Genomic DNA, 12,551 nt, shown 5'->3' with positions numbered 1-12,551 from the left:
AGAATATTTTGTCTGCCCTATTTTGTTTGCAACCGGATGTGACGTAAAATGATTTGGTAGTATAACACTTATGAGGTTTTTTTCTAGTTTCTAGACAATAACTTGTGATTTAGTGTATAGTTCTCTCTAAAATTGTACTGAACGGTTCCATGCCACAAGGAGATGGCTTTGATGGATTTTGGGGAAATTACTACAAAAGGGGTAAAAAAGTTGGGGGAAAAGTTTTCCAATTTCATTTTGAGGTGGGGGACTAGGTTGGTTCATATTACTTTTCTTCAAATTGTTGAAATTTCAAATTTTGTGAAACGTTTCAAGAAGCTAACTTTAGTAGCACAGGTTTTTTTTTATTATGAGCTTGAATAATAGCAAATAATCTCCAATTGCTAAGTATTGTACAATGTCACAGTATTGTACAACAGCATATTATTGAGAAACAACACCGTCTTTCTTAAAAAACAAAATTGTTGATGTTTTTTATTATGTTGTCACAGTGGCGTAGCTTGCATGTATTCTCAGATTCTCAAGTATCCACATCGTTTTAACAAAAAAAAAGTATGTGTTCGCAGCGGACAAAACTCGGGAGTATCCGAATGTAAAAGGTTTGATATTTCTGGATAATGTTCTTTCATTTCCGACGCAGTATGGATGATCTGTCAATGAGAATTATTTTAAGTTATGAAAACAAGATGGATCAATCGCAGAAAAGTATTCTCGATTTTTTTCGTAAAATGTCTATACGTTACTGACTATAACAAGCAGAGAGGATGATGATACGCAGACCATCCGGCATGTTTCATCTGAAATTGAGCCTAGGTAGCGGAGTGATTGCTTCTGGATCTGACGTAGCAACGCTCCTTGATCTTGACTAATTTCTAAACCATACATCATTTAAGTATCCTGACATTGTTTCATGTGACATGAAAGACGACATGATAAAAATTCTCTGTATCCACTAACAAATGTGAAAACTATCAATCAAACTTAAAAAAATAATCTATCCACAGGAACCAAGGCAATAACTAAATCAAGTACATACTGTACATACTTTTTTTCGGTAGTACCGAAAAAAAGTATGTACTTGATTTAGTTAAAGTAATCAAAATTCAAAACCCAATGTGGAAGCACAAACTGCGGGAGATCACTTCGGTTCCTAAATTCCGAAATTCCATATATACAGAAGTGCCGCTGTAATGAATCTGTTTTTGAGATGTCAAATATAAGATTGAGTAGAAAACTTTTATATTAAATGCATTGTACTAGTATTTAGGAGATAACTGTATTGTATTTTAAGCTTCGACGGAAGCGATTGGGGATTTGATGGTCGCAAATTAAGTTTACTGGCACCCACATCAATATTACCCTGGTTACGCCGCTGGCTGAATCCCCCATGGTGTGAGATATCAGACCATTTAAGGTGAATCAAATATCCCATTTCAAATCTTAAAAGATTTTTTACCACATTTTGTTGTGTCAGAAACCCGTATTATGTCAAAAACTTGATCACAATCCAATATTAGACAGTAAGTACCAAGCTTGAATATTGTGTTCACACTTGTCCCAACTGTTCCGAGTTCAACCTCTGTGTTCGTATCAGTCCGCACCTACCGAATCATTTAATATATGTAATATATATAGCATTAAAGTCGAATTATCGGATAATCCAAACATGCAGATACATAGATACAAAAGTATAAAGTGTGTTACACCAAAAAAATAAAATAAAAATACAGTTATAGGTGATTTTACGGAAAGATGACTGCAGTCTACAGGTTTTAGTCTTAACTTTATTTGCTTTTAATTACAGAGTTGAACAAGAACAAGGAGTATTACATGTGGTTGAAGGTTTAGTTAAGCCAGTAATTAACAAAAAAAGTATGACAACACAACAGAAGATACACATGATAAACCTCATGAATGTGGTGTATGTGGTAGAGGGTTCAGTAAGCCTTGTAGTTTAAACATTCACATGCGAAAACACACAGGTGATACACCTCATGTCTGTGATGTGTGTGGTAAAGGTTGTAGTCGGCTCGGTGGTTTGAAGACTCACATGCGAACACACACAGGTGATAAACCATATGTCTGTGATGTATGTGGTAAAGGCTTTAGTCGGCTGTATAGTTTAAAGATTCACATGAGAACACATACAGATGAAAAACCTCATGTATGTTGTGTATGTGGTAAAGGGTTTAGTCTGCCTTGTAGTTTGAAGAATCAAATGAGAACTCATACAGGTGATGAACCATATGACTGTGATGTATGTGGTAAAGGTTTTAGTCGGCGTCGCTATTTACAGAGTCACATGAGAACTCATACAGGGGATAAACCATATGACTGTGATGTATGTGGTAAAGGTTTTAGTCGGCTGGATAGATTAAAGAGTCATATGAAAACACATATGGGCGATAAACCTCACGGCTTCAGTATACAGACACACATGAGAACACATACAAGGGATAAACCTCATGACTGTGTCGTATGTGGTAAAAACTTTAGTCGTCTTTGTAATTTACAGACACACATGAGCACACATACCGGTAATAAACGTCCTAAATATGATGTATGTGGTAAAGGATTCCGTCGCCTTGATCATTTACAGAGACACAAAAAAACACATAATGACGATAATCCTCATATTGGTGATGTGTCCGTTAAAACGTTTAGTAAGCTTGTTTTTTTACAGGATCACATGAGAACACATACCGGTGATAAACCTCATAAATGTGGTGCGTGCGGTAAAGGATTTAGTCGATTTGATCATTTACAGAGACACACAAAAACACCTAATGGCATTAATTCTTATATTGGTGATGTATGCGTTGAAGCGTTTAGTAAGCTTGGTATTTTACAGGTTCACAAGAGAACACATACCGGTGATAAACCTTATGAATGTTGTGTATGTGGTAAAAGATTTAATCGACTTGATCATTTACAGAGACACAAACAAAAACACATAATGGCGATAAACATCATATCGGTGAGACACATGAGAACACATACATTCGATAAATCTCATTACTGTGATGTTGGTTGTAAAAGTTTTAGTTATATTAGAAATATTCAGAGACCCATGAGAACACATACAGGAGATAAATCTTATTTCTTGATGTTGGTGGTAAAAGTTTTCGTTATCTTTAGAAATATGCAGACACACATAACGTCATAAGAACACATATAGGAGATAAATCTTATTTCTTGATGTTGGTAAAAGTTTTAGTTATATTAGAAATATTCAGAGACACATGAGAACACATATATGAGATACATTTTATGCATGTGGTAAAAGTTTTAATCGGCTTTGCAATTTACAAAAAACACACCACAAGACATGAATACATTGTATAACGCCTGTAAAACCACAGGAATGTAATGCATGTGTTGCAGAATTCATCGGAATTATGGTGACTGAATAAACTTTTCACTGTGATTTTACATTGTTTAAGATTGTGTAAATGTTAGAACATTAGCACATATATCTGTATACTTTAGACATGTTAGATGAACCTTGAAATTTTCATTTATGTGGTGGGATGTTAAGTGGGAGTTGTAACATTTAATTATATATAGATAGACACATTACTTAGAACACATACCGGCGAAAACTTTATAAATATGATGTATGTGGTGGGGTGTGTTAAGTGTGAGTTGTTAAATTTAATAATATATAGATAAACCAAGGATTTGCGACAATCTTATAATTGTGATGTATGAGGTAGGGGATAAAGTGAGAGTGGTAATTTACATAAACACACAATAGTTCTAAATGTCGCCGATCTAAATTTTATTATGTTGGTGCTAGGTTTCAATCATGAATTTATTTCTTTTTTTTAAATTTGTTATTTGGTAGAGGCGTATTCGGCTTGGCAACTTACAGAAACACATATGAACACACGTCACATATATGATATTTTCTAAAGGGTTTAGTTGGCTTTATAATTTGCAGACACATGAGATAGTAATTAACAATGATACAAGTCAACACATACATGACATAAGCATCAGTCAAGGGTTCACTTGACTTGGTAATGTACAATGACACATGAGGACCTGTACATGACATAAGCATCGTCTTTGTGATATTTAGTCAAGGCTTCACTCGACTTGGTAATGTACAATGACACATGAGGACCTGTACATGACATAAGCATCGTCTTTGTGATATTTAGTCAAGGGTTCACTCGACTTGGTAATGTACAATGACACATGAGAACACAATTATGTGATATTTAGTTAAGGGTTCACTCGACTTGGTAATGTACAATGACACATGAGGACCTGAACATGACAAGCATCATGTGTGTGATATTTAGTCAAGGGTTCACTCGACTTGGTAATTTACAATGACACATAAGGACCTGTACATGACATAATCATCATGTGTGTGATATTTATTCAAGTGTTCACTCGACTTGGTAATGTACAATGACACATAAGAACACATGTATGTGACATTTGAAAAAAGTTAATTTGACTTGGTAATGTTCAATGACATACGAGGACCTGTACATGAGATACACATCATGTAAGTGATATTTGGTAAAGGGTTCACTCCACTTTTTAATTTACAATGACACATGAGAACACATACTTGAGATTAAAACAGTGTAGGTGATATTTGAATAGCAGTTGACTCGGTTTACACTCTTTGCGTTGCTTGCTGTCCAAAGATATGAGCTTTCGTTTTGTCGTATGCTATACATAGAGATTACTATCCGGCAGCGGTGTAAATTATTTCTACAAAGCTTTATGTTCCAGGAAGTTGAAGACCTTGATGCTTCAAACCTTGTATAAAGAGCTTATATCTTATGTTAAGCAGTTTCCGTCTGTATTTATCAGTTGTCCTTGACCACATTTTCATTGATCTCCGACTGCTTGAACAAAACAATTTATTTTGAGTAATAGGATAATGATGTTTTGTATATGGGTTCCTCGCAAGCCAACTTTACATGTTAGTATGTGTTGACCTGACCTTGACCTTATTTTATGGATCGGTGATCAAAGTTTAGTTTACATGATTAGGTTTGTGTCTCAGATCCTATAAGTAGTATATTGAATTATTCAACTTGTAAGGGGTACATGTCAGTCTGGCAGGTTTCATCTGGCATTTATCTCATTTTTATGGTTCATTCGTCAATCCTGAGTTTTTGTGTTTTGGTCTGTTAAGCAATAGGTCGTCTTTATTGGTGTATGCAATGATTGAAAGATGTACATGTCTATCTGTCAGGTTTATCTGACCTTGGCCTTAGTGTCATGGATCTTTAAAATTGTTAGCTTATGTGACGCTTGTAGTAAAACTTTACTTTCTATACTTTCAACCTAAATTAATGGTCAGTAAAGCAAGCGAGACATTTCAGAGTGAACTCTTGTCAAGTTAATCGAGCCGTTAGTTTTCGCTTGGATTGATATAGCCTGCTATGCGAAATTGATATTGCACATTGTTTAAAGCCGTAAGTTGACCTGTAGTCGCTAACTTTTACGCACAGGCATTTGTTTCTATATTGGAGGTAAGGTGTACTCTAATGGTAAATACAAAGTATATCATCTGAAAGAAACTCTTGTCATGAATCGAATGGTGTATGGAACAAGAAATTTGTGAATGAATTGACAGAGAAATAAGGGTTGGAAGCGGAGAGGTGAAAAAAGTAGATAGGTACCTTCTTGTAAATATACGTTGATAGTGGGTCTTCCAATGGATATAATTAAGTGCCTGTGCTTTTACGTCATTTGGTCTATGGTGGAGAGTTGTATCATAGATAATTGTATCTCATCTTATGATTACATTAGATGTATGTTTCATTATAATATTTTATTCTGATTGGCTAACTGCACATCACGTGTTATTCCGTAAGCAGTTGCATTGCTTAATACAACTTTTCACTCATGATAACACGTGCTCCAACAATAAAGTGCACAGGTGAATTAAATAATAAAATATATAAATTCGTGTTTTCATGATCATAGCTAAAAAATGTAATTATAAGTATTGAATGCTTCTTTTTGTAACTTTATAGGGTTGTAAAAGCGTTGACCGTGCGTACATTTTTAAAATGAAGCGCGTCCGCGCTTCATACAAAATGTACTTCAGTCAACGCTTTTACACCCCAATAAATTTACAAAAAGAAGCATTCAATTCATAATTATTAAAATGATGGTCGTTTACAGAGACACTGTGAAAAAACATGAAACAAGTTACACTGAACGTAAAGAAATGTCCTGAACATACACGACACATGTGTCAGTGAACGTAACGTATAGTCATGAATAATAGTTATTAAAGGTACCAGGATTATAATTTAGTACGCTAGATGCGCGTTTTGTCTACATAGTATTCATTAGTGACGCTCATATCAAAATATTTATAAAGCCAAACAAGTACAAAGATGAAGAGCATTGAGGATTCAAAATTCCATAAAGTTGTGTCAAATACGGCTAAGGTAATCTTTGCCTATGATAAGAAAATCCTTAGTTTTTCGAAAAATTCAAAGTTTTGTAGACAGGAAATTTATAAAAAATGACCACATTATTGATATTTATGTCAACACCGAAGTGTTGACTACTGGCCTGGTGAATAAACATGAAACATGAACACGTGAACGTAAAGTATAACCCTGCTGAATAAATATAAAACATGTACACGTGAACGTAAAGTATAGCCCTGCTGAATAAACATGAAACATGTACACGTGACCGTAAAGTATTACCCTGCTTAATAAGCATGAAACATGTGCCACTGAACGTAAAGTATAAGCCTGCTGAATAAACATGAAACATGTGCCATTGAACGTATTTATTTCTTATTCTGGAAAAAGGTGTATTATGTGCTTAATAAACATGAAACATGTACACGTGACCGTAAAGTATAGCCCCGCTGAATAAGCATGAAACATGTGCCACTGAACGTAAAGTATAAGCCTGCTGAATAAACATGAAACATGTGCCACTGAACGTAAAGTATAAGCCTGCTGAATAAACATGAAACATGTGCCATTGAACGTATTTATTTCTTATTCTGGAAAAAGGTGTATTATGTACTCTATTATTTACTTCTAAATTATTTTCAAAATGTGATATTCTCTTATCTACCACATTCATACATGTATTCAAATAAGAATCAAGAGATATTTTATCAGATTTTTCCCGTTTACACCATTTTTCACAAAACGAGGAAAGAGCATCTTTGGTGACTTGGCGACACTCTTTCCAATCTATTTTAGATGGAGGACAATATAAGTTCATGTTTTAGGGACTTAACCTTAGGTTCAGTGACACGTCTTTCTTGTATTTTCAGGACGTTTCTTGGAGTTCAGTAACATATGGTTCATGTATGTTCAGGAATATACTTTACGTTTAGTGTATCTTGTTTCATGTTTTTCACAGTGTCTCCGCACGTAAACAACAATCATGTACAATACCAATTTTGCATATTCACAAATGTAAATAATCCAAGCAAACTACTAACGACCCGCTTTATTTGACAAGAATTCAAACTCTGAAATGTCTCATCTGATTTACTGACCATTCATTTATGTTAAAAGTGTAGAAGATAAAGTTTTACTACAAGCACCACATAAACTAACATGTCTAAAGATCCATAACAATAAGGCCAAGGTAAGATAAAGTCGAGTGAACCCTTAACTAAATAAAAAAATAAAATATCACACATATCCTATGCGTCTTTGTAAGTTGTCAAGCCGAATAAACCCTTTACCAAATAACACATTTTAAAATAAAATAGCAAACAACACACAGAATGTAAACCGTTATATCACCCACACTAAGTTAATCTCATGCATGTGTTCCAATGTGTCACTGTTAATTACCAAGTCGAGTGAATCCTTTACCAAATATCACATACATGATTTTTTAGCTCGTGCAGGTGTTCATTTGTGTCATTGAAAATTACAAAGCCGACACAATCCTTCACCAAATATCACATACATGATGTTTATCTCACGCATGTGTTCCAATGTGTCACTGTTAATTACCAAGTCGAGTGAATCCTTTACCAAATATCACATACATGATTTTAAGCTCGTGCAGGTGTTCACTTGTGTCATTGAAAATTACTAAGCCGACACAATCCTTCACCAAATATCACATACATGATGTATTCTCATGTATATGAATTATAATGTGTCTGCAAATTAGAAAACCAACTAAACCCTTCACCAAACATCACATACATAATGTGTTCTCATGTAATACATGTATGTGTGTTCTCAGCAAATTAGAAAGCCGACTAAACCCTTTAGCAAATATCATATATATGAGGGTTTATCTTCTACGTGTGTTCCTATGTGTTCTCTTGTAGACAGTTGTCTCATTGGCAATCATACCACATTTGCTTTTGTGTTCTAATGTGTCTTTCTATATATATATATATAATTAAAAATTACAACTCGCACTAAACATCCAACCACATAAATGAAAAATTCAAGGTTTATCTCAATAAACAGATATATATATATATACATGTGCTAAAATGTTCTTACATCTACACAATCTATATCGGTTCATTCAACCTATGCCAACATTTTGAAATTTAGGTATAAAATTGTATGAAAAAATGTTGGCATAGGTTGAATAATTTGTTGCATTTTAAGTGTTATAAAAACATTAATTAATTAGGGGCTAATCAATTTACAACCAGTTTAAACCTACCGTTAAAGTATACTCAATATACAAAGTCTTTTACAAGTACAAGTGAAAATGTAGGTATAATTGTGTGTGTTGATGATCTTTATTTCATATAGGAATACGTTAAAAATCAATAAAATTAAATAATGAGGGGGAAAAGACTGAATTTTACGGATTTTTATTAAAGGAACAATCATCTAGTTATATTAAATATATATCAGGGTCATTCTCGTGAATAATATAAAATGTATGATCAAAATACTAAATTTATATAAAACAGTTTTCTTCAAATACAATGACATAATACACTATTGAAACTCGTGTATCTAATAAATACTGAAAAATATCTATTATAAATGGTCACTTTTCATTCCAACACATTCATAGAATTAGACAAATTTCACTAATACGATTGTCTCAAAAGTCATACTATAAGACATGATGCTAGATCTGCACAATCAACTGGTGTCATGTTATCCTTGGGTCTCTTGGGCAAGTTTCAGAAAGATATCCCAGGAGTAAGACATGTCTAAGGATGGTTTTACGGTATATTCTAGTCCTTAGTGGGTTTTATTAAGTGGTCCTAAATTTTGACATTTTCTAAAGTTGGTCACAAAGTACATGACGCAAGGACTACACGAGAGGTTTCTTACGATGGTCTTAGGATAGTCACAAGTCTGGTTATATAAATTGCACTCATTTTGTTTTAGTAATTTCGCAAATTATCTCATTATTATCTTATTATCAATTCGGATGATGGAGTTTCAAATTAGAGCTAGACACAAAATGTAATCATAAATCTCACAACTCAATATAATAAATAAAAAAACGAAGAAATTTATTTTTTTTAAAACCAAAACAAAGTAAATTAAGTGTGCATTGTCAAACTGGAAAGTCGATGCCTATAAATGAACAAAAAAAATATTCTCTTTGATATTTATTTTAAATACTATATTGCAAAATTAATTTGATTTAAAAAAATCTGTTATGGTATATTTGTATATTTGTTATGTTTGTATGTTACATATTAAATACAACATAATAAGTAACAAAAATTATCATTAAATTTGTACTAATGAAATGGCTTTTTTGCTCTTTTTTCTCAAGTATTGTTATATAACAGTGTTTAATTTCAGAAATTTAGTCTATATTTTTGTTATGAACTTTATATTTTTTCAACACAATTTTGCTAGTATCAAGGGTTCAATTTTTAATTATTCCATTTTAACTACAACACAATTTTGCAAATACTTTATTTTTGTATCTGAATTTTCAAAGAGTAATATTTTAATGCTTAAATATACTGACTGTATTTTACCTTTTATTAATAAATAATTGCTTTAACAACACCTATTGTATTTTGTTTGTAGGCATAGGTTGAATATATGTTTATCAAATGTTGGCATAGGTTGAAGACACCTCTATATCAATGTTTAATGAATTAATTCTTTAAAACAAAAAAACCTTTTAACGAGTTTTACCCAAGTTTGTATTCTAAAGTGTCTTTGTAAGTCACAAATTTCAATGAATTCTGACACACATGCAGTATATACATTCCTGTGATTTTACAGGCTGTATACAATGTATACATGTCTTGTAATGTGTTTCTGTAAATTACTAAGCCGATTAAAACTTTTACCACATACATAAGACGTATCTGACATATGGGTTTGCATGTGTCTCTGCACATTTTTTATATAACTAAAACGTTTACCCCTAAAATCAAAGTAATAAGATTTATCTCCTGTATGTGTTCTCATGTGTCTCTGCACATCTTTAAGATAACTAAACATTTTACCATCAACGTCACAATAATGAGATTTATCGGCTGTATATGTGTTCTCATGTGTCTCTGTACATTGTATGTGTTTTCATGCGAAACTGTTAACTACTAGGATTGGTAACTCCTTTACCGCATACATCACAAACATAAGGTGTATCAGCTATATATATTTTCATATGCTTCAATTATGATTATGTGCAAATCAATAAAATGCATACATACTTAACCATATATGTATACGTCACTAATCTTACTATAGGTATGAGTTCTCATGTTAATCTGTAAACTACCGTGGCTAAACACTTAACCACTTATATAATTACATCGCTTTCAAGAGGTGTATCACCTGTATTTGTTCTCATGTAAAATACCAAGCTCATTAAACTTTATAACGCATACATCACCGATATAAGTTTTATCGCTATTATGTATTACTAGTATCATGTTAAATACCAAGCTAATTAAAGTTTTTAACGGATACATCACCGATATGAGGTTTATCGCCATTATGTGTTTTTGTGTGATTCTGTAAATGATCAGGCCGACCAAATCCTTTACCACATACACCACATTCATTAGGGTAATCACCGGTATGTATTCTCATGTGTGTCTGTAAATTACAAAGACGACTAAACTTTTTACCGCATACGTCACAGTCATGAGGTTTATCACCTGTATGTGTTCTCATGTGTCTCTGTAAATCATGAAGGTGAATAAACTTTTTGTAACATACGTCACAGTCATGAGGTACATGTACACTGCAGCCATGAGGTTTGTCGCCCGTATGTGTTTTCATGTGCCTCTGTAAATTACCCGACTGACTAAACCCTTTACCACATACACCACATTCATGGGGTTTTTCACCTGTATGTCTTCTCATGTGCCTCTGTAAATTACTACGCTGGCTAAAGCCTTTACCACATACATCACAGGCATGAGGTTTATCGTCCGTATGTGTTTTCATGTGACTCTTTAAACCATCCAGCCGACTAAAGTTTTTACCACATACGGCACAGTCATGGGTTTTTTCACCTGTATGTGTTCTCATGTGCCTCTGTAAATTACGACGCTGACTTAACCCTTTACCACATACATCACAGACATGTGGTTTATCGTCCGTATGTATTTTTATATGCCTCTTTAATCTATCCAGCCGACTGAAGCCTTTACCACATACATTGCAGTTATGAGGTTTATCACCTGTATGTGTACTCATGTGATTCTTTAAACTACAAGGCTGGTTGAATCTTTTTCCACGTATACCGCAGTCATAAGGTTTTTCACCTGTATGTATTCTCATGTGAATCTGTAAATAACGACGCAGACTGAACATTTTACCACATACATCACAGTCATGAGGTTGTTCACCTGTATGTATTCTCATGTGTGCCTGTAAATAACGATGCTGACTAAACCCTTTACCACACACATCACAGTGATGAGGTTTTGCACCTGTATGTGTTCTCATGTGCCTCTGTAAATAACGACGCCCACTAAACCCTTTACCACATACATCACAAAAAAGATGATTATTGTCCGTATGTGTTTTCATGTGAATCTTTAAACTATCCACCTGACTAAACCCTTTACCACATAAATCACATTCATGAGGTTGTTCGCCTGTATGTGTTCTCATGTGCCTCTGTAAATAACGACGCTGACTAAACCCTTTACCACATTCACCACAGTGATGAGGGTTTTCACCTGTATGTGTTTTCGTGTGAGTCTTTAAATTACCAGGTTGTCTAAACCCTTTACCACATACACCACAGACACAGACATGATAAATTTATCATGTGTATCGTCTGCTTGTGTTTTCATACTTTCTTGTTAATTACTGGCTTAACTGATCTATCAATATGTTCAATAAGGTTCAACTCCAGTAATTGAGTCCGGGTTCAACTCTGTAATTTAAAGCAAATAAATGTAAGTCTAAAATCTGCAGACTGTAGGCACCTCTGTGTAAATCCCTGTGACAGTCTATGTTGTTTATGGTGTAACACACTTTATCTTACCTCCTACACATTTATAGAAATATGATTGGATTTTAAGCGTCCGCGTGGAGACCGTGTATATTTCATATTAGGTTAGTAGGGAGTCGGGACTTATTTTATGCACGGTTAGTAGTGGT

The 12,551-nt window shown here is 33.7% G+C and overlaps 2 protein-coding genes across 2 annotated transcripts; one reads left to right on the top strand and one right to left on the bottom strand.

Moving 5' to 3' along the window:
• The first annotated feature begins 1,966 nt into the window (after positions 1–1,966).
• LOC139494589 (zinc finger protein 227-like) lies at positions 1,967–3,166 on the top strand. Its single transcript, XM_071282749.1, has one exon. The coding sequence runs from the start codon at positions 1,967–1,969 to the stop codon at positions 3,164–3,166; it is 1,200 nt and encodes a 399-aa protein (XP_071138850.1).
• Positions 3,167–10,569: 7,403 nt separating this feature from the next.
• LOC139496287 (zinc finger protein 235-like) lies at positions 10,570–12,161 on the bottom strand. The gene has a single exon (XM_071284791.1). It carries the CDS (start codon positions 12,054–12,056, stop codon positions 10,878–10,880), a length of 1,179 nt encoding a protein of 392 aa, XP_071140892.1. The 5' UTR covers positions 12,057–12,161; the 3' UTR covers positions 10,570–10,877.
• Positions 12,162–12,551: the final 390 nt, after the last annotated feature.

Source organism: Mytilus edulis, chromosome 11 (assembly GCF_963676685.1).
Source record: "Mytilus edulis chromosome 11, xbMytEdul2.2, whole genome shotgun sequence".
Taxonomy (NCBI): domain Eukaryota; kingdom Metazoa; phylum Mollusca; class Bivalvia; order Mytilida; family Mytilidae; genus Mytilus; species Mytilus edulis.
Note: the sequence above shows the minus strand (reverse complement) of the source record. Positions and strands in the feature narration are given on the sequence as shown.